The following is a 22,067-nucleotide window of genomic DNA, read 5'->3' on the forward strand; positions in this document are numbered from 1 at the left end:
TACTTCTTCCATAATTATATAAATGTGTTTAGTATTGGTGCAGCATAAATCAAACCTGAGCAACATTACTCATCGTTCACATTCCTTTCTCCACCATGACTGAATCTTAGAAGGTTTTCTTTGAATTGATGTTGATAATTATCCCATGTTTAATCATTGCAATCCAGGCATTAACTGACTGGTGTAGGAAATCACTTGATCAATTTACAAGTATTATCATGTCATGACGCGGTTGGTGTTGTAATCCAGTTCTGGCCTGGCTGGTGTTGTAATCCGGTTATGAACTGGTTAGTGTTGTAATCTGGTTAGGCCTAGTTAGTTTTGTAATAAAGTTACTGGCTCAATGGCATTGTAATCCAGTTTTGATGCTGTAACCTGGTTAAGTCTTGGCTGCAAGTGTGTACATGTAATACCATTTCTAGCATCTTGTTGTTTGGTTCTCCTTACAGCTTGTTGATGTAATACCCTTTATAGCTGTCTTGTGAGTCCACCTTTGGCCTAGTTGATATACAATTTCTAGCTATGGTTGTTGAGTTCTAGCTATGGTTGTTGAGTTCACCGGTTGGTGTAATAACCGTTTCTAGCTGTTTCTAGCTGTTCGCTGACTGGAGGTTGATGTAATACCATTTCTAGCTCTCTGGTTGTCGAGTCCACCCGATGGCCGGTTGGTGTTATAACTCTCTGGTTGAGTCCATCTTTGGCCTAGTTGATGTTATACTCTTTCTAGCTTTCTGGTCGCTTAGTTCACCTGACAGGCGGTTGATGTAATATTGTTGGAGTTTGTTGTGAAGGTTTGATACACACACAGAATTGTAGAGGAACTCGTCTGTCCCAGCAGACATCGTAAGGTTGATACAGGGTGATTTGTTTCACCTGTTGAAGACAAAGTTGGAATTTGCTTACTTTAAACAAATGAATACATACTTTATCAATATTTGTATTTTATAACTTTTTGTATGCTCTTGTGTAGAGACCTTTTGACACGAGAACCGAAAACCAACAACCATTGTTTTGGCGCCAGTTGGCTATTCCAAAGGTTGCATGCAATATCATGACAAAAATTCACACGATCACGCACATTGCATTCCCGACAATGGGACGTCCCATGTTATGCGAGATCGCACTGGTGCTCTGTCAGTGTCCTATTTATTGTCATGTTTGTGTTAGGTTACCATCGATCGTCTTCTTGGCTCACCATTTGTGTTTTTTATGCATCCCAACTCTGAAGATGAATGCATCCGAAAGCATTTTGTTTTTAGCTCAAATAGGCATCAAGAATTATCATGAAAAAATGATTAAGGTTTTGCAAGAGCTGGCGCTACATACCTGTTTAATGTCCATTTGATTACCCATAATGACAGACCACACAGTGTCTTCTTCAATAGTTTGAAATGACAAATGATGAACATAACGTCTCGCTGAGTTTAGGGATTCTTCTTTGTTCTCGTTAACAACAACACTTAAGATTCTCCTGAAGTGCAGATCAATACAAGATGACTCCTCGGTTATACTGCTGGTCTTAGAGGCAAGCATCTCTGGGCTATGCATCTTATTAATGTAATCCAGTGTGTACTGGACCATACTGGTGTGTCTCGGTGTCCAGTCAGTCTCGGGTAGTTTCTGTGTAGGAGAAGGGAGTCAGGAGACACATTTATTTTTATAATAATGTGGTGTTTTTATTTTTGTAATAATGTTGTGTTTTAAACTTTGCTATACTTCATGAATGATTTACATTATGAAGGATTAACATGGATCTTTGGTCCACTGTAGACAAATCAAAACATTTCTGAAGTAGGATTTGAAACTTTGCATATAGTGGGTGTACTTAGGTGAGGTTTGCGGTAGCGCCATGTGTAAAAAGAACTGGCGCTTGACAACTCCTTTGACAATTCATTCAAAATTTGTTTGGAGTGATGTTCTTGTTTAAGTAACTCACCATATGTACTCATGTATGTTTCATCAGTTATACATTATGAATATTATTGTTATTATTATGGGTCATACATATACATGACCCATAATAGACATGTTCTCAAGAGAGGGCATTATCACTTATTGTGGTTTACTATGAAGGCAACACAAATCAGCAAGATACATTTTGTTTGGTGAGAAACACTTGTTTCAAATACAGATTTGCAACCCTCAAGAAGCTGGGAATTTTAGGCTCAAACCACACACCCCAAACAGCTGGTACTGAAAGCTGGTCATTCAGACTCTGCTTGACTTGAAGGTACCCAGTCTGATTCCAGATTCCCTTACACAATCACATCAATCCCACTGTGTAGAGATCTCTCTAAGTGTCTCAATAGTTGACTAATGAGAGTGAATAATCCCCCATCATTAAATATCCAAACTCTTAACATCTACTCTCTCTTTAAATAACTATATTGACTCCTGAGTCAACATCCTTAGTACTGTCACCCGTCACAGTAAACCTCATGAATGGACTCTTTCATTCATTGAAAACTTCCAAACACCGTCAAGCTATCACCTCTTTCACTCATTGAAAACTTCCAAAGACGGTCAAACTATTTACTCTTTCACTCATTGAAAACTTCCAAACACCGTCAAGCCATCACCTCTTTTACTCATTGAAAACTTCCAAAGACGGTCAAACTATTTACTCTTTCACTCATTGAAAACTTTCAAACACGGCCAAACCATCCTCTCTTTCACTCATTGAAAACTTTCAAACACGGTCAAATCAGAAATAGTTTGTGTAGTAGAGTTGTAAGTAAAGGCTCATTAAAAACTTCCAAACACGGTCAACCTATTTACTATTTCACTCTTTGAAAACTTCCAAACATTGCCGAACCAAAATAGTCTCTGAAGTAGAGCTGTAAGTAAAGGCTTCCTTGTTGAATTAAGACGCAGTATGCATTGTCATGTTTACCTGCATAAAGCCACATACACAGGTCCAGGCAGGAATGTTAGCTTGTTCACATGACCGGTGGCTGGGAATTTCCTTGGTGAAAATGTTGACAGCTTTAGAGGCAATGACGCCGTCTACTCTCTCCATGTAGGGATAATGAAGGAGAGACTTCATGCTTAAATGTAGATCGGCTTGTACCTAGGAATATATTTATTGAAAGATGTTATTGGGTTTCACAATCAGTCATCGGTGATTTAATTGGTTATCTGTCATCAATTATTACTTCTTTTTAAGCTTGTCAACCAAAGCTCAAATATTCAAAGTTGTTAAAGAGCTACACAACCAATTACTGGTGATTTAACCATAAATCTGTCACCAATTATTACTGCTTCTTCAAAGCAGCTCAACATTTGTAGAGTCTGTTTGAACTATTTCACCAATAAGATGTCTGCAACCATCAAAATGATAAATGGGTTTTTAGGCATTGCATAGTGAGATATATTTGGATTGCTGTAACACCATGTATACATGTATATCAACTTGCTGGGTATATACATGTAATGAGGGGGGCTGGTCATCTCGCCACCTAGGAAGCTCGCCACCAACAAAGTTGCCCCCTGCAAAGTCTCCCCCTAACCGGCTAGCCCTGAGTTGTTACAAAGTCGCCCCCTGACAATGTCGCCCCCAAACAATGTAGCCCCCTAGCAAAGTCGCCCCCTGACAATGTCGCCCCCCAGCCAATGTCGCCCCCTAGAAAGTCGCCCCCAGAAAATAATTAAGGGTTAGGGTTAGGGTTAGGGTTAGGGTTAGGGTAGGGTTAGGGTTAGGGTTAGGGTTAGACCTTCCACAAGCACATTACTTCATACAGAATTTTTTCTGAAAATGTTTTAACTATATTTTTTTACCATAATTATTGTAGCCTTAATTATTTTGAGAAAATAGAATTAGCTGTTGCAAACAAATTATTTTCCGACCAACATCTGGGGGCGACTTTGCTAGGGGGCGACATTGGCTGTGGGCGACATTGTCATAGGGCGACTTTGCTAGGGGCGACATTGACAGGGGGCGACATTGACAGGGGGCGACTTTGTTTCAACCCGGGGCGAGCCAGGTAGGGGGCGACTTTGCAGGGGGCGACTTTGTTGGTGGCGAGCTTGTCAGGTGGCGAGATGACCAGCATTCGTAATGAGTAAGGTAGATGGCCTTAGCTTTCGATCCAAACCGGACCTTCTTCAGAGGCATAAAACAAGTACAAACAAATACATATCCATTCATAGAAAAAGAGAGGGGAAAGGGATTAAGGGAAGGATCCAGAAAGAAGCGGGTAAATAACAGCCAATCAAAGTTTCTATTTCAGAAACAACTGGTGGCTATGAACCAATAGGAGTAAAGTGGTGAGGAAAAAGGATGTTCAGTATGAAAGGATGGATTACTGGACCATAATAGTGGTAATCGCATTGTTCGATAAAATCTTGCTGGGTATATTATGTTCTTTTGAGAACTTGTCTTGCTATATAAATTACTGCCTCAGAGTAAATTTTTCAGAATTTGGGAGACTTCTCTACTACCACAGAGTAGATTTCAGAACTGAGAAGTGTCATTAAGATGATGCTTTGATATTTAACGAGTTGATCAGTAAACTCACTTACAAGGTATCGTTGTTGATTACTTATAAGGTTTGCCATAACTTGAGGTTGTTCTCGCAGTAACCACGTTGGCATGATGACAGATAAAAATGGCAGCAAAGTCTCGTAGTAACTTGCAAGATGTGAAGGATCTTTATGTAGAGGTTTACCGTGGTCTCCTAAAACAAACTGAGAAATAACAGGACATTACATTAAGCAGATGCAATTCATTACCAGTGTCTTAAGGTATGGTCTGTTTCTGTGAGTAACATAAGGTAAAACCGAGAGGTGAGATGGGTTGACTTTCTGCGTCTCATAATTAAAACAATTATCAGGAAAGCTATCTGGTCCAATTCCATAGACCAAGAGAATAATGAATGAAAGAACACAATTTTTGCCCAAATTTGTGTGCTTTAAGATGTCTAAAAACGGCTTCAGACCTGATGTCTGAATATTTGAGTGAGAAATTACCTCTTTCTCATTGTTACTTCAGAGGGAGCTGTTTCCCACAACGTTTTTATTCTCCCAACAGCTCTCCATTGTGGGCTACCAAGTAAGTTTTTAGGCTAACAGTTATTTTGAGAAACAACCAGTAGTGTCAAGTGCCTTTAATCTACTCTCCCTAAAGATCGACCTACCACTACAAGGTTCTTGTTTTCTTGCAAAACTACCTCCAGGAAGGAGGCCAGTTCAGTGTCAACTTGATTGCCTGATTCTGTCTCACTCCTACAGGAACAACAACGTTAGAAGAAGAAACATCAAATACAAACATAGGGGTTAATGGCAATTAGGTCGTCTGTGTAGTAACATAAAGTAATGGCATGAAACAGGAATTAACACTTCAAACGTCTGAAACATTTCCCTTTGAAATTATGAACAAAAACAATGATTAGGAAGGAGCTGGTGTTATTTTTCATGGTTCTATGGTTTCATCCGGGCTGTTTTCTTTTTTTTTTTTTAGAAGGTCTAGGGCTTATAAATATTAAACTGACTTTGATTTTGCACAAGCTTCCTATCTTTGCCAGTCTATGCATCTGAATCTGAATCTGAATCTGAATCTGAATGATGAAGTCGGCAAAGTATCCTAATGGAAACATCACACCAACTTTTTATCAAAACCCCATGTTGGGAAAACCCACTATCCACACATGCAGGCTTCAAATCCAGGTACTGAACCGGAGTCTACAGAGGTGAAAGGCAAGGACATAAACCACTGTAGAACCAACCTGACTGCCCTGTATAGTGCATGGTGCTGAAGAGATAGAGAGAGGGGGGTGGGGACTGTAATTATTGCAAATTAACTGCCATAACACTTATTAAAACAGAGTATGCTGATGAAAAATGGCCCCCAGTTAAAAAATGAGTTATCCTGAAATAGAGTCCCAACCTGTGAGCTGCGTTCAAGTCCAGAGCGGCCCATTTAGCCTGATGGGGGTGTCTCAGGAAATCTCTGGTGTAGTTGAGAATATATTCATGTAACATGTGGTTTCCATCACACAAACCAGACAGGATATTGGGTCTCACCTAAAGCAAAATATACACCAATAATACACTTCATTTGGATGTAATTTATTGCTCCCTCAATACAGTGACAAGATGGGTTTAAAGTGAAGTCACAGAATGGATCAATGCTCACTCAATCATCTTGGGTTGTTGTCATTTAGCCTTCGAGAAAGACTCTACTAGGGTTGAAATGTTAGGCCACTAACTTTATTTGCATTCAATCATCTTGCTTTGATCTCACTTTGTCTCAACACAAACAGCACTAGAAATCTTATTTGACAATTTGTTTAGTTTTTTAATTCAGGCTTCACACGTGAGTGTAACACAAATAAAATGATACAGTTATAAACAACGGAAAACTGGAGATTGCCCAAAACCGAAGCAAATTATTAATATCGAAAAGAGTTTTAAACCATTACTACTGAAAACCCACTCCACACACAAGGCTCTGGCACGAGGTGGGATTCGAACAGGGTCCCACGGAGGTAAAAAGCAAGGAAGAAACCAACTGAGCCTACCTGATCCTCTGATATATAAAAAAAATAATACAAACAAACAAACAAACAAACCTAAGAAAGCATAATTTGATTATAGTTATAAGAGATGTCAAATTTGCATCGGGGATATTTAGTAAAATTTCAAACCTTACACAGACATTTCTTAAATAAATGTTCTGGAGTGATTTGCCTGGATTTCTTTTTACAGAACTCAGGAAAATACTACAGAGTATACTTAGAGTATACAGTCCCTTATATCTATGGGGAAAGGGTAAAAACAAATTACTGTATATGACACTTCTTTAGTTGTGTTTTCACTCTACATACCTCCTCATTCTCTCGTTTCTGCCATCCATGCTCAACATGAGCAAGAACTGGAGGTCTGTAGTGACAATCCTTTAAGAAAAGATCAAAGAAGAATCATAACTATAGATTGTAAAATCTTGACTTCAATAGATGGAGACCCAAACAAGCTAGCAAGCTATCAAGCTAGACAGTCTCCCATGGAGATATTCTATACTGGGACAAAGAAGTGAAGAGCTTTGAAGAGTCTGTGTGAGCTGCGGTATTCTGCTTAGCTTCAAATTCTGTTAAAGGCACTGGACACTATTTGTAACTCCTCTACATAATTGCATAAAAACTTACTTGGTAACGAGTAATGGAGAGCTGTTGATAGCATAAAATATTGTGAGAAACAGCTCCCTCTGAAGTAACGTAGTTTTTGAGAAAGAGGTAATTTCTCACTTAAACAATAAAAGACTTCAGGCCTGAAAGCCATCTGAAAGCACACAAATTTGTGCGACTGAATTGGACTGAATTGGTCATCGAAGTTGCAAAAGAATAATGGAAGAAAAAATCCATGTCCTACTTTCAGATGCTTGAATTCGAGACCTCATAATTCTATTCAAAAATTGAGTGAGAAATTACTGCTTTCTCAAAAACTATCTTATTTCTCACAAGGTTTTATACTATCAACAGCTCTCCATTGCTCGTTAAAGTAAGTTTTTATGCTAAATTTTTTTTGGAGTAATCACCATTAGCTTCCAGTGCCTTTAATTATTGCAGCCAGGTAAGGCATATTACTCAAACAGAAACCTGTATCAAATCAAACTAAAATGGGGGAGGGTGGGGGTACAGCAAGATTTGCAATCAGAATGTGTTCTGTATCAACTGATTTGATTTCAACCTTGAGTGGCTGAGTCTATACACTCCCAACCACTAAGACTTTCACCCTAAATCCACCATGTCTATGCATCAAAAGGCGGATCACTTTAAATCTCAGGATTAAGCTTTTGCTTTAAGGATTAAGATGTTTGTATACAAAAGTCTCTAATCTCTAGGACAACAATGGGATTTAGAGTGAAGAAGACAAAACATCGGACTGTTGTTTTGGCGGAGGTTTGTGGAGAGTGTTCCAAATGACCTCTAACTATCTCTTAATCCAAACCAGAAATCTGGGACAAAAATCTGGGACAAAAATCTGGGACAGAAAAACATTCCAAGGTCATCAAAAACAGCAACCAACTTATTTTCATTGACAACTTAATCCATAATGAGCATTAGACTGCATGATTTGTGAGCCATTCTAAGCTGTTGTTAAGATACACTCTAAAAGAGATGAGTGGTTTTTTGGCAGCATTCGTGTTCAAACAGGAAAGCTAACGAATTGGTCTTATTATTAAATAGCCACGTACTGACAGTCATTAAAGCAGTTTGCTTGAGTTTGATGAAGGTGGCAGTTTTTACTAGTGTTATCTTTATTTATAGGAGAAACACTCTGCTAGGGTCGAAATATTAGGCCATTAATTGTTTTGTTTGTACTTATACCAGGTCCTTTTGGTTGGTAAGCAGTTTGCAACAGCTAGTTCTACTTTCCCTTTGCTATTTACAGGGCATTTTGTTCACTATCCAAGATGCTGCTACAAGCTTCACTCACATAAATATATGTTAAAGCTAAATTGTGTTTATATGAAAGCTTCTTAAAGCAGCAAGTTTGGCTTAGCTTTGATATTGGTGCTATGAAAGTATTCACTAATCTTAATTACCTTACAATGAGTTCGTGTGCCCATCATTCCACTGTTATTATCAATTCCATAGCTGGTTATATAACCACGATCTGACGCATACTTCCATATCCACTCTTTCACATCTTTAGCATATCTACAAATCAAACCATGACATTCTATGTTTAATTAACTGTAAGACAACGTAGTTATAGATGGTTAGGCAGAGGTTGCCCCTTAGCTGCGCTGGATAGACAATGTGACAAAAGTGGAGTGGTAGAAGTGGGCAAGAGCTGAGAAAAGTGGCGATTGAAAGAGGACAGGTGATGGCAGCGACTCCAGGAATGTGTCTTCATTAAAATCTCAGGATGAGGCGGCCATGAACTCAAGTCTTTGCCGAATGATGGTGAAGACCTTGAGATTGCTGTCCGTTTCTTTATAGGTTATTGGAATACAAGGAAACGACTGAACGATTGTTTCCTTTCATTTGTTTATTCTGAGACTTCCAATATCAACAAGAATGCTAAAAGAAAGAAATACTACCAGCCAATAAAATGTAGATGTTCTGCTGTGTGATAGAACCATTGAAAAACTATGTCATATGAGATTAAAAGCACATGGGTGGGATTTGCATTGGAAGTTTGAGCAGTGGGGTAAGTGGCTATTGATAAGCTGGTAGTTCTGCCACCTCATGTTTATCAAGGCGGGATGTGAACCACCCAGTTAACAACTCCTTTATTTTGAACTTTTATATTTATAATGTTTTAAACATATCTCATGCAATTTATACAATTATGCACAGTATACTTACATTCCTTTAGTCAATTTCTCTAAGTCCAGTCCTTCATAGAGTTCTCCAGAGAATAGTGGTGTGAGGTTAAGTGCTGTTGAACTGCTGATTGAGTTAAACCGATTGAAGAAGAATGATTGATGTGAGAGAGAATCATGACCTGGGATCGAGTTCTCTGAAAAATGACAGAATTGGGTCAAAAATTAATCACACAATATATACCATTTTTAGTGCAAAACTGGATGTAGGCCTATTGAACTCACAGCCCCCAATATGGGAGGTGGTTAATTACTTAAGACAAAGATAAACTTTTGTACAAATAATCTGGCCAGAATGAATATAAGAGACTGCTAAGGAACCGTAAAATAAAAAAAGTTCTTATGACATTTTTCCCTCATGAGGGCACTGGCACTATAGTTCCACCTTAACTAGATAGTGTTTTGTTGTTGTGTTAAATATTCATGGTTTGTAATTAACCCATGCATATAAAACCCCACAATTGTCCAGGCCTGGTATTTCATCTTTGCGAGAACAGGACCGTTTTCATTTTGCATCCAGCTCTTCCATTGGAAAATCTATGGAAACCAGTTTTGAAGGGGCACCAAAGCCAAGACCAGGGGCAACAGGGGCCATGGTCTATGTGGCTTCTGCGTTTCCGGGGCATGATTGTCTCTTTTTGTTTACCTCTACCTTACCATCAAAATAACCATTGTAGAACCTCTTGAGTACTGCCATGGTTTTGGGAAGGCCACAGCTTCGATGAGCCTGTGCCCTTGATGTAGAATCCAAAGCAATAGTGAGAATAGAGAGTGGTTCCCAAACTGGCTCTCGGCTTTTGACCTCGAGGAGACGCTGTTCTTGTTCTTGATCGGTGGCAGGCTTTGATAAGAACTGGGTGTGGTAGTTGTGAAGGTTTCTTGACCTGATAGAGAGAGTACAAGTTTTTCAAGTCAATATTTATAGCATAACAGCACCTAGTCAAAATATTGATCATGTTAATAACAAACAATTTTTTATCGCTTCAAGTTATTTACAAAACTGTCATAGTAAAGCAGTCTTCTGAACAGCTGGCTTAATTATCTTCAATCCCTCCCCCCCCCCTATGCCAAGACCTTCTTCAAAACAATTTTCACTGTTGTCTTAATTACGTCCAAGTTATTTATATCAAAAAAACTGTCAAAGTCAAGCAGCCTAAGCTAACAACATTACCTATGCACACAGCATTCCCAACCCCCCCCCCCTCCCCCAACACTTAGACCATCTTCAAAACAACTTTCAAAGTGACTTATTTGCACCCAGTCCAATCTTGTTATCTGTCAGCGCATTGCAACTGCTGTGGCAACTGTTGTGGAACGCATCTGAATATTCCCTAAAAATAAAGGCCTGTGAACTAGGTCGACCGGATCAACAATGCCACCATGATTCAACCATCAATCCAATATCGCTGTGATGGAGTATGGGAAGGATTCATGGTCCATCCATGGTCATGAGACTCAGATATAATTGGGCTTTAACAAATTCCACCATGCAGTAAATCTATTAAAATATTTGATTTTTAAACTATTTAAAAAAATGAAGGAGATGATATTAGCATATGGAACAGTTGGAGAGACTAGTAGCTGAGCATAAATCATTATGCTTTATCATTACGAAATTGGGTTCACGTTTCTTCGTTGGATTGTCCGTCTAAACACTATGTGCCCAGACCTCTCCAATGGATAACATTCAAGAACAGACAAATGAAATATAATCAAATATATTTGTAAATGATGAGAACATTTCACAAAGCACAAAATCTGCTTTAAAATGAATGTAACTAGTTCCTTAATCCAATCTTAGGTCCCAAGATGACAGGAATGGTATAACATATGGTGTGTTACTCTTTCAACACATTCAACTTGCAACCGTAGCTACCAGCTGAACTCTTCAGGCACGGAAACCTTGCATGAATGACTTCATATAGAATAGAAGTTTCCTTGTGGTTGTGGCTTTCACCATGGCAGGAAGTAATGCTGATATTATGAACTATTTCCAACCGGTCTCAAAACTTCCTCTGTTAAAGGCAAGGCATACCTTTTGTTTTTGGAACCATTTGATTGTAGATGTACACAATAAAATTAACATCTGAATATTTCATTTCGAAAAGTGGTTGCCTTTTTTACATGTCGCCGAAAATCTAGAGGAAAACCCCAGATAAGACAATCTGAGAAGCGCCAGGCGGTAGTGCTTCTCATTTAAATTTTGGAGGATAAAAACTCACCTTTTTACTTCACCACATTACTTCTAATTGAAATGTTTCTCAACAATGCTTTATACTATCAATTGCTGTTGTAGCCTTCTAATCAAGGGTTTTATTGCAATAGACACCTTGCATGTTATGTCAAACGCTGAAAAAAAGCGCCCAGACTGGGGTCAAAAAGTGCCTTCACTTGGGTCAAAGGTGGCAAATGATTGGACAATAGCTGTTTTTGTGCGTTAAAACGTGCATGTCACTTCAGTGTCCCTAGTGTTTTGCGTTATGCAAGGAGTCTTTTATTGTAAGAATTCTTTAACTTACTTTTTGTTTTTGCAAACAATATCAGCATATTCTGTTTCCATTGGGATCTCTGTAGGTCCTTCGTAGTATTTCCATACTGCGGGTCTTCTGTAGCTACCTCTAGTAATAGTGTACTCTGACTCTAAGCGATCAATTTGGTTGACGCGGAAACGGCCCTTGCAGTTAACAGTGATATTCCTAAAACAAAAAAGAAAACATGAACCTGAAGACAAATGATGCTCAACAAATTTATACAAATTAATTGCAATTATTTCAATTATCACTCAAAATATGGAACAAATTGTACCGGTCAAATTCAACTCACACCAGCCCTCATGTTTCCTAAAATGTTTCCTAACTTCGTTTGAAATGTCAGAGCTATTCAGATAATTAACAACAGCATGTTACACATGTGAAAGAGCTTTGGCCCTAACTTATCCCTTATAACTGTGTACCTACACTGCAATTATGTTTGACCTTAAAATAAGTACATGCAGAGAGATTTGAGGAAAAAATGCACCAAGTGTGAGAGCGAAAACGAGGAGGAAAGCAGCTGGAATAACAGGATATATTTAATAAGGAACTTGGGTTTGCACAAGTTCAACACGCCAGGTACACTTTAGCTAGAAACTATACATAAATAAAAACCATTTAAAGGCACTGGACACCTTTGGTCATTGTCAAAGACCAGTATTCTCACTTGGTGTATCCAACATTGCATAAGTAACAAACCTGTGAAAGTTTGGGCTCAATTTGTCATTGAATTTGCAAGAGAATAATTTACTTGAAGGAGCGAACACCCTTGTTGCATTACTTCGTGTGCTTTCAAATGCATAATAAAAGGCTTCAGCTGAGGTCTTTTATTATTTGAGTGAGAAATTACCTCCATCTCAAAAACTACATTACTTCAGATGGAGCAGTTTTTCACAATGTTTATACTTTTAACAACTCTCCATCGATAGCTAACAAGTACGTTTTGATGCTAAAAATTATTTTGAGTATAACCAATAGAGTCCAGTGCCTTTTAAGTGAAAGTGTAACTGCTTAAGATTTGAAAACAAAAATGTCCATGAATGCTTCCTACAAGTTTTAGTGACATTTCTTCCAGGTGCAAGAAATCTTTCATAATTTATTTTAGCGTTAGTTAGCTCTATTTCCCCAAAGAGCAACCCCCCCCCCTGAGATTCAAACCTGTCTGGTCTTGGACCCTAGTGTACAACAAGTCTCTATTTCTATAATATGACTTGAAGGCTGTAATCACTCGTAAGAAACCTGAAATACCAAGATAATTTAGAGTCTCAGACCCTTAAAGGAAATGGCCAATGAGGAGGCACTTCAAACCAGTGATTATCGCAAGAAACATTTCATCAATAAACTGCCTGTTAAAAGACTCTCCATATCCTGGGCTAAATGTCTTCAAGCCTGTCAGCACAAAAACTTGCTCAGCAAATGTATTGCTTAACAGAAACAAATTACAAGCCAAAATTTCATTAGTTTACATTTTTTTGACTGGTGCCCCACTCAATTTTGGCTTAGCAAAGAAATGTGTCAAGCAGTATTTTCTGCTAAACAGCTTTATGAAATTGGGCCCAGATGGCTCCGATTGATGAACATGTGACACATGACCTGGAAAAGAGTGCAAGTTACTTGCTAAACCAACTCAGCGATGTAATTTGTTTTGGTCTCACTGTAGTAAGTGTAGAACACCCATTGATAAAGTCTCTTGCTGTGAGTTGGAGTTATAAAAACTAAGTTTGATGTCTGGCTGTGTATGGCCATGCCGATTGAATAGACGCACCAGGCACACAGCTGGATTGAAATAAACAAGGACTAGGTACAAATGTGACATCGGCTTAGTCTTTCAATTTCATACATTAGGTGTCCATCTGTAGACAGATGTGTTTTGCACATTAGGGGCATCTCATGGGAACTGGGCTTGAAGCTAAAACCCTTGACACTTGAACTCAAGGTCTGAAAAACTTGGGGCGTTTTTAAAACAGTGTTTTTGTAAACATGGATTTAATTATGAAGTGTGGCTTAAAAACAAGCCCATGGGACCCTTGTGTTTATCTAACATTATGAACTGCACCCATAGGAAAGATGCTTAAGTTGGAGCATCAAGCCTTGTCACTTTTTATCATTATATCCTTGAGAATTTATGCACTTTTTTATCATTTTTGTTTTTAATAAAGACCGTTTACTTTAGCTCTGATAAAAACAATTGTGTTTAGGCAAGCGTGTTCAATGGTTTAGCTAATAATGGGTTTGTTTTTTGTGGCTAACTCCACAGGGCCGAATTTTGTAAAGCCTGTAAGCACAAAAAATGCTTAGCACAAGCCTATGTTGCTTAGCAAAAAAAAGGTAACCAGCCAGAACACCATACAGTTATCTGCTTACTGTAGTTGTGATTTATGTTAGTTGCTTGTTTAGAGCCTTAGAGAAATGGAAGCAGTTTCCGAAACGGAAACAGAACACTTTTGAAACTTCAGAACCTTTGATCGGATGTCACCCCAAAACGTTCCCCTACTTCATTCCATTATGAGCAGCCTCTGGGTTCAATCCACTTCCTTAAGGTCTCTGAATGAGAACCCACTTTCAACATTTGGACAAAAGGCCCCCCCCCCCCCTACAGAGACCAGAGACTGCCAATCACAATCATTCAAAGTGCATAAACCATTCACTGTAGTTTGTATTAGGGCCCTTGTGAACACACTTGAGTGTGTAGTGTAGGGGTGGTAGGGACGGCTCCTTTTAGGTTCACCAGACCTTACAACAGTATGTAAAGATTTCTATCACACCTTCAGTGCCTTGATGGATCCATAAAAACACCTCTAGCAGCAAAACAGCCACAAAGAAAAGGACTCAAAAGAGTGTCTACAAACTGGAAGGCTGGTTAAAGGGGACTGTCGTCACAATATTAGTAGGCCTGTATGGCCGTACATGGACAGGGCTCAAATTTTACTTTGGACCACAGGCCAGAGGCCAGTGTTTTTCAGTGTTGGGCCAGTTAGAAGACACGACAAGTCCAGTGGTCTTGTTTCAAGACACTGATGTTCAAATGTTGAGTTTGAGTCTCAGAAATATCTTTTAATCCTGCTGGTTATTACCCATAAAACAGAAGAGATCAATCTTCTCTTAGTGTTTGATACATCAGTTTAGATGCTACTCAATTGCATATTGATACAATCCCAGTCCAGTAATCGTTCTGAGCTTCAAGTCCGCAAAAGAGACTGTTATGTCTGCTGCCGCCAGCGTCTCAAAAGTCTCCTGTTGTACCTCCCCTTTAAAGGCAGTGGACACTATCGGTAATTAATCAAAATAATTATCAGCATAAAACCTTTCTTGATTCCGAGTAATGGGGAGAGGTTGATAGTATAAAACATAGAGAGAAACGACTCCCTCTGAAGTGACGTAGTTTTCGAGAAAGAAGTAATTTTCCACGAATTTGATTTCAAGACCTCAAGTTTATAATATTAATATGACGTCTCGAAATCAAGCATCTGAAAGCACACAACTTCGTGTGACAAGGGTGTTTTTTTCTTTCATAGTTATCTCGCAACTCCGACGACCAGTCAAGCTCAAATTTTCACAGGTTTGTTATTTTATGCATATGGTGAGATACACGAAGTGAGAAGACTGATCTTTGACAATTACCAATAGTGTCCAGGGTCTTTAATGGAATGAAAATTACCTTGTTGAAGAGTTATACGTAGAGAATGAAGGAACCATATTACACTCCCATCCTATACCATCTCTACACATCGGACTAGGAGCCGTTAGATTAGGCAACTGACATACACTGTCACTGGGTGGTCCCATCTCATCGTAGAACAGAGAATGCGTCATATTCTTCAGCCTTGAAGCCCAGATGGATTCAACTGAAATAAAATGAAGAATGAAAATGATTAAACAGTAAACCAAATACAGAGCAAGAAATAAGCCTATTAATACTTTAATGAGTGTTTCTGAATAAAACTTTGGTCAGTTTAAACTTCACCAAAACTTTACCCCAGCCAAACTAACTTCACTTTAATTTGATGAAAAAGAACATTACTTGACAGAGTGATTATGTTAAACCCAGAAATCCATACTTAGAAAAAAATCACACTAGGCCTATTAATTGACAATGGAGTCTGTTGGTTAATGTTATTGTAATGCCTAATTTAAGGTAGGGGTCCAAATTACTTGACAACATGAATGGTAAGTGCGGTAATCCACCCCTAGCTGTAGCAGTAGTCACAAATAACTTTCAATTTTAGTCGGTTCCTTTTTTTTTCCAAGTTAAACGAGAGAAAATTCACTAAAATTTCAACTGTATCACTAGAAGTCTTCAATTTGTTGTGACTTGAGTCTTATTTTACCCTGATTGAAGAGAGATGGGTATTTCTTTAGTCCCAGATGCTATACATGTAAGCGGAAAAGCCCCGTCTCCGAAACTGTCTCAGTGAGTTTGAAAACATGTTGATTGTAAAATCTATCAGTCTATGCATGCATCAACCCCCTCCTGCCCCTTCCACTGAGCCAATCGTTCACCTTAAATGAGCTTCATATGACAGCAAGGAGACTGGGGGGGGGGGGTCTTCACTTGCACATTTTGTTCTATAGTCACCTTATTCATTGTACTTGAATAATGAGTGAATCATTCTTAAAAGCCACTGGGCACCTTTGGTAATATTGTCAAAGACCAGTATTCTCACTTGGTGTATCCCAACATATAAAATAACAAATCTGTGAAAAATTGAACCCAATAGGTCATAAAAGTTGCAACAGAGTAAAGAGAAAACTCTCTTGTCGCACAAATTTGTGTGCTTTCAGATACCTAATGATTAAGGCTTCAGGCCTGAAGTCTTTTATTGAATGAGAATTTACCTCTTTCTCAAAAACTTCATTACTTGAAAGGGAGCCGTTTCTCAAAATGTTTCATAGTACCAACAGCTCCCCTTTGCTTGTTACCAAGTCAGTTTCTATGCTAACAATTATTTAGAGTAATTACCAATAGTGTCCAGTGCCTTTAATCTAATAAATCATCTATACACAGGTTCAACAGGAATGAAATACAATGTCATTCCTGTGAGAGATACAATGTAATTCCTGTGAGAGATAGACTTCATGTCTAGCAGTAACACAATCATCAGGATATGATTGCCAGAGAAACACTCTAAGTCCACAGGATTTGATTAAAGGAACAAGGTTAACATGAATGCCAAGCTTAATTCATTACATACAAGTCACAACTTAACAATCAAACAGCATTGTTTCCCTACAGTGAGTGTCAATAATAGACCATTATCACGCTGCCACCATCTTGGTCATGTTCCCTGTTTCCAAGAACAGTAATGAATGCTAACATTCATTGCGCATGGCACCAGACTATTATTTCGTCCCAGTCTCAGTTTGATTACATTGAATGGAATAGAGTAAAATCAAGATGACCACACCGTGATAAAGGTCTGTTGTATAATTCAAGATCATGTTTGTTTATTTAGATGATCTTCACATCAAGGGAACTAAGCAAACTCCCACAAGGGGGTATAAACACCAAGCTGGCAACAGCCATTCTCTCTCATACAAGCATTGGTTTAACGTCTATGATTATGAATTGCACAAATCAAGAAATTGTGCTTCGTAACTAGACGACAATATTTATTCTATGGTCAATGTGAAATCAGGGGTTAGCCACGGGATTCGTACCCACAACCTTGTGATTGCAAGTCCTGCAGTCTAACCACTTGACCACGGTGACCACATTGACCGCCGTGACCATGCAATCTTGGGCATCTTATTTTGGCTTTGAATAATCCAGTTTGTACCCTAAAACAGATCTTTTGAAAAGTCTTAAGGTCGTAAAAGGTATTTGTGGAAACACCTGACTTTAATTGCTGAAAGTTCATTGAACTGAACGCTGCGATTATTTGGAGATGGAATTTAGATTGAAATGCTGTTAACAGCAGGGTATAATGAGGTTGAGTCACATGAGAGCAAGCGGCGACCAGGTTGTTAATATCAATCGTTGGATCGTGACAAAATATTATTTGGAATTAATATTAGAATCAGGCAAAACTGGACGGGAGCTTCATAAAACGTCTGCCAAAATGTTTCAATGCTTAAACATACCGAACTGTATGTGGATGAACCAATTCATCTACTAAAATGCAACAACAATGGCTGAGCATAGAGCAAGGATCCCTAGCATGGCACTCACTGAAACATCAAAGAACCTGTCTCTCTAGCTTATCACCTGGTCACCAAAACATGGAAGGTGGAAAAGGGGAAGACAAAAGCTCAGCTGTACACAGGGACATCGGGGTGCTTCCAACTAAACAAACCCCTTTGTGAGGGATACACAAGAATGGGCAAATCTCAACATGATTCCGACCTTTAGAGAGAGAAAGATTAGAGTCCAGTGTAAAGACACCTCCATTCTTGTCAGTTTCTGGGAGTAGGTCAAAAAATATTCAGGTTATAATTATGTCAAGTACAGTTCTTGAACTGACTTAGTGTTCCACAAACTACCCCCCCCCCCCAGTCCAACTCCTATCCCTCAATGATCTGTGAGTGATAAAGTGGTAATAGGCCTAAGATACTGCATAAAAAACCCAATAAGATTACATTTCCCATCTCCATGTCTGTTTCCTTCTTCTCATCCTGCTCTATTGGTTTTGTACTAAAGCAAACATCGAATCCTCTATGGTCTGAGATGGTCTGAGCGTCCAAGAGTACTTGGTTCATGGAGTCCTTGCTGGTCATCCAAAACAATGACAGAAGTTTGTTCTTGAGACGGTTTCTTTACCTACTTAATAGGCTTCTCTTGAAGGGCCTTGCTGTGATTTAATCTTCATAGACAGAATTAAGGTCTCTCATGAGTAGACCAAGGAAAGCTCATCAATCCTTGCCCAAGGTGTACCCCTAGGTAGGATTCATTCCCAAACCAACAACAAGAACAAATCCAAACTCATAACGAGTTTCTTCTGCTCATTATCCTGTGGACATAACAAGCACTTAACACTCATTCAGGTCTTCATGGCGTAAGGTGCTATTCTTCAATTATACCACTTGATAGATTTTGGATTTAATCTTCCCGTAGGACTATTTAAACTAGGACTTTTGTTGGACACTTTTCTTGCATACCGGGCCATTGATCTTTATGGTACCAAGGACTCTGTCCGACTTTATCCTATACTTTGGGTTACTCCTTTGTTGTTACCTTTTAGAATACAGACCAAGTCATGGTTTACTGAAAGGGGCAACGATTGACTGCCCCAGCTTGGTCAGAGATACTGGTTGCGTTATGGAGATCCAAACAGTGAGAAAAGAACTGATTCCATCATTACAATTATTGTATAGATAATGAGGGGAAGTGCTTTTTATTAGGCTTTTTTACTGGGGTGTTTTTTTTAGAGGGGTAGCATTTATAGGTAGGTTTATATCATACAACAGGTGCCTTCTCAAAGAACTAAGTTTGTTTAGATGGAACAAAGTTGAATTTGTTTTCCAAAATGTAGTTAGGTATAAAATACAGAATTATAGAAAGTGAGAATGAAGGTAAAGTTTTGAGTCCTCTTCTGATTCAAAGTGTGTTTGATTTAACCATTCTTCTGTAACTCATGGTCAAATTTATTAAAACATTTGTCATTTAGGAAACTTGACCCAGCCCAAGACCATTCGTTACACAATGTCATTCCACAGTAAGTCTATATTAGGCTGGTAAACACTCAAGTATAAACCTTAACTGAACTTGAACTTGATTTGTAAATATGAAAATAAACATTAGCTAGTGTCTAGTTCAAGTGCAGCATTGTAATTTAACGCAAGGGTCAACATCGCTCTATCTTGAGGAATAGACTAAACTTTTTGCTTCAGTTTTGCCAAAATTCATAATACTAATCAGGCAATTTCAGTCTTTCCTTTACACTAAAAAAATTGAAGTTAGAGGCCTAGCTAATGTTTAAAACTACACTAGAAACATTTAAGACTTTGAAGAGAGCCAGCCTTTATTTTGTGTTTGTAATGTAAACAAGTTCTCCATTAAACTATTTTGTGTGATCATATCATCAATTTAATTTGAAGGTCATAGAAACACCACATAAAGTCCACCATAAAGGTTAAGATAAACAATTTAATGACTGACCTATATGCAATTTGTAGCTTTAGGACTAAATAGGATTGTAGAATCTGTTAGTTTGTTAATAATTTATCATAAGCAAACCTAGGATATTACTCAAACTGGTAGCTGATTCTTCGTTAAATTACTCCTTTTTTTTCCTGATTTGTTATCCCATAATTTACCCCCCCCCCAAAAAAAAAACACCTGCACACACCCCTCAAAGCAAAACAGAGACCAATATCATAAAACCTCAATTTATTATTGGGAGAAGGGAAATACTTCACAACATGAATGCCCATGACACAAACGAAAGCTTCACAAGAAATTACTTGTGGACTGGAAACTCAAACATCTGAATAAAAACAAGTTTTCTACATGACTTGGGTCCTTGATCCAACCCATATAATGTAATGTAATGCTCATGGTGTAGAAACCAGACACCTGAATATTGTTCAATGATTAAACATTCTAAACAGCAGTCTATACCTGTACATCCATTAAGGTGATGTTTACACTGACTTTTCATCCATAACTGAGCAAACTAGAGCAATTATTACCACCTGAATTAACCCAGAGAATCAGAACGCACGAAAAGTGACATCTCTTTCAAAAAAACATTTGTATTTGTGTGATTGGCAATCAAGTAAATGTAGCCTCAAGATAAAAAACTACAACGTGAATAATGCTATTTAATCTTAGGCAATGCTAAAAAACTACTCTATTTGAATCAATATAAGGTATGTGTATTCAGCAATACTGCCATATACCTGGTGACTGGATCTCTTCAATCAAGATTACTTCAATAATGGCATACTTGATAACTATGACTTGGTAATTATAACTACTCTCTTTGAATCAAGAAAAGGTACAGTAAGGCAAAACTTGCATACCTGATAACTATAGGCTTCTGGGATAACGTTCTTTGAATCAAGACAAGGTACAGTAAAGGCAATATTTGCATACCTGATAACTATAGGCTTCTGAAATAACGTTCTTTGAATCAAGACAAGGTACAGTAAAGACAATACTTGCATACTATACTTTGACTGGATTAACTACTCTCTTTGAATCAAGATAAGGTACAATTAAGGCAATACTTGCATACCCGTCAACTCTCTTTGAGCAAGATAAGGATAATAATTGGTAATTATATTAGTGCCATACTTCATATGACATTTCTCAATCTAAAAAGGAAAGGCCATGTCTTTGATAATAACTAGCAAAACTAAAGACTTTCACATCACTTCATTAAATTTCTTTGACAATTCTCCCATGACCCAATTTGAGAATGCAACAATGCAATCGTGTATATCATAACTTAGTTGGGAGTAGAAAAACAAACTTGGGAAAATAACGGCTTTCATAACAACCTAGGCCTACCATATATCGGGTTTAATAATTTTTAATTTTTAATATGGACAAGAAATGAAGTACAAAGTGATTTCACCTTTTCGATTCCTTGGGTTTACGACTGCTCTGGTGTTGCTCCTCATCTCGAGGCCAAACAAACCCCCAACAACACTTCGCTTACGATTCCTCCTACTTGCGTCCTCATCATGGATGAACCTCTTCTGGAACATCACAACCTCCGATTCCTCAAATTCATCTTGAAACACTGTCGATTGCTTAGATTCCCCGAATATCTGCTGATCAATTCCATCATCTTTCACCTGGATTAGATTTATAAACACTAAAATCTGTGGGATGATAAAAAGCAGCAGAACCACAAAGTACTTCTCACGCTTCATCTTTTCAATAAGTGACTGAACCAAGGCTGAGTTTGACTGTGTGTGGCATTCCTTATGCGCTTAGTAGTTGGTTGTTAGTCTTTCGTCCAGACTCCCGACTTCATGATATTCGCGTTCAACCGTGTTGAACAATGAGGGCGCTATGTTACTTTAGTGGTCGGGTTTTGTGTTGGGCGGGGGGGGGGCGGGTATAGATAGATATACGCGCATGCAGAACTATGGCCCAATGATCAGTGGATAAACTTGATGCGTTATGATTGGTCTGCCCGAAGTGACGTATTTTGGTCACTTGCACTACTCTGAACACCCGACGTCATACGTAAAGGTCCTTGCGGATAAAGACAGGGGAGCAGTCTACCAACACACACGTGCCTGGAAATTTGACGTCA

General features: G+C 38.5%; 1 protein-coding gene across 1 annotated transcript; it reads right to left on the reverse strand.

Moving 5' to 3' along the window:
- Positions 1-535: 535 nt before the first annotated feature.
- LOC117295196 lies at positions 536-21,678 on the reverse strand. The gene is made up of 13 exons (XM_033777766.1): positions 21,378-21,678; positions 15,518-15,704; positions 11,848-12,024; positions 9,986-10,212; positions 9,312-9,465; positions 8,543-8,657; positions 6,825-6,893; positions 5,885-6,021; positions 5,136-5,223; positions 4,522-4,686; positions 2,894-3,070; positions 1,327-1,620; positions 536-873 (listed from the first exon to the last, which is right to left on the reverse strand). Exons 1-13 carry the CDS (start codon positions 21,676-21,678, stop codon positions 745-747), a joined length of 2,220 nt encoding a protein of 739 aa, XP_033633657.1. The 3' UTR covers positions 536-744.
- Positions 21,679-22,067: the final 389 nt, after the last annotated feature.

This window comes from Asterias rubens, chromosome 1 (genome assembly GCF_902459465.1).
Source record: "Asterias rubens chromosome 1, eAstRub1.3, whole genome shotgun sequence".
Classification (NCBI taxonomy): domain Eukaryota; kingdom Metazoa; phylum Echinodermata; class Asteroidea; order Forcipulatida; family Asteriidae; genus Asterias; species Asterias rubens.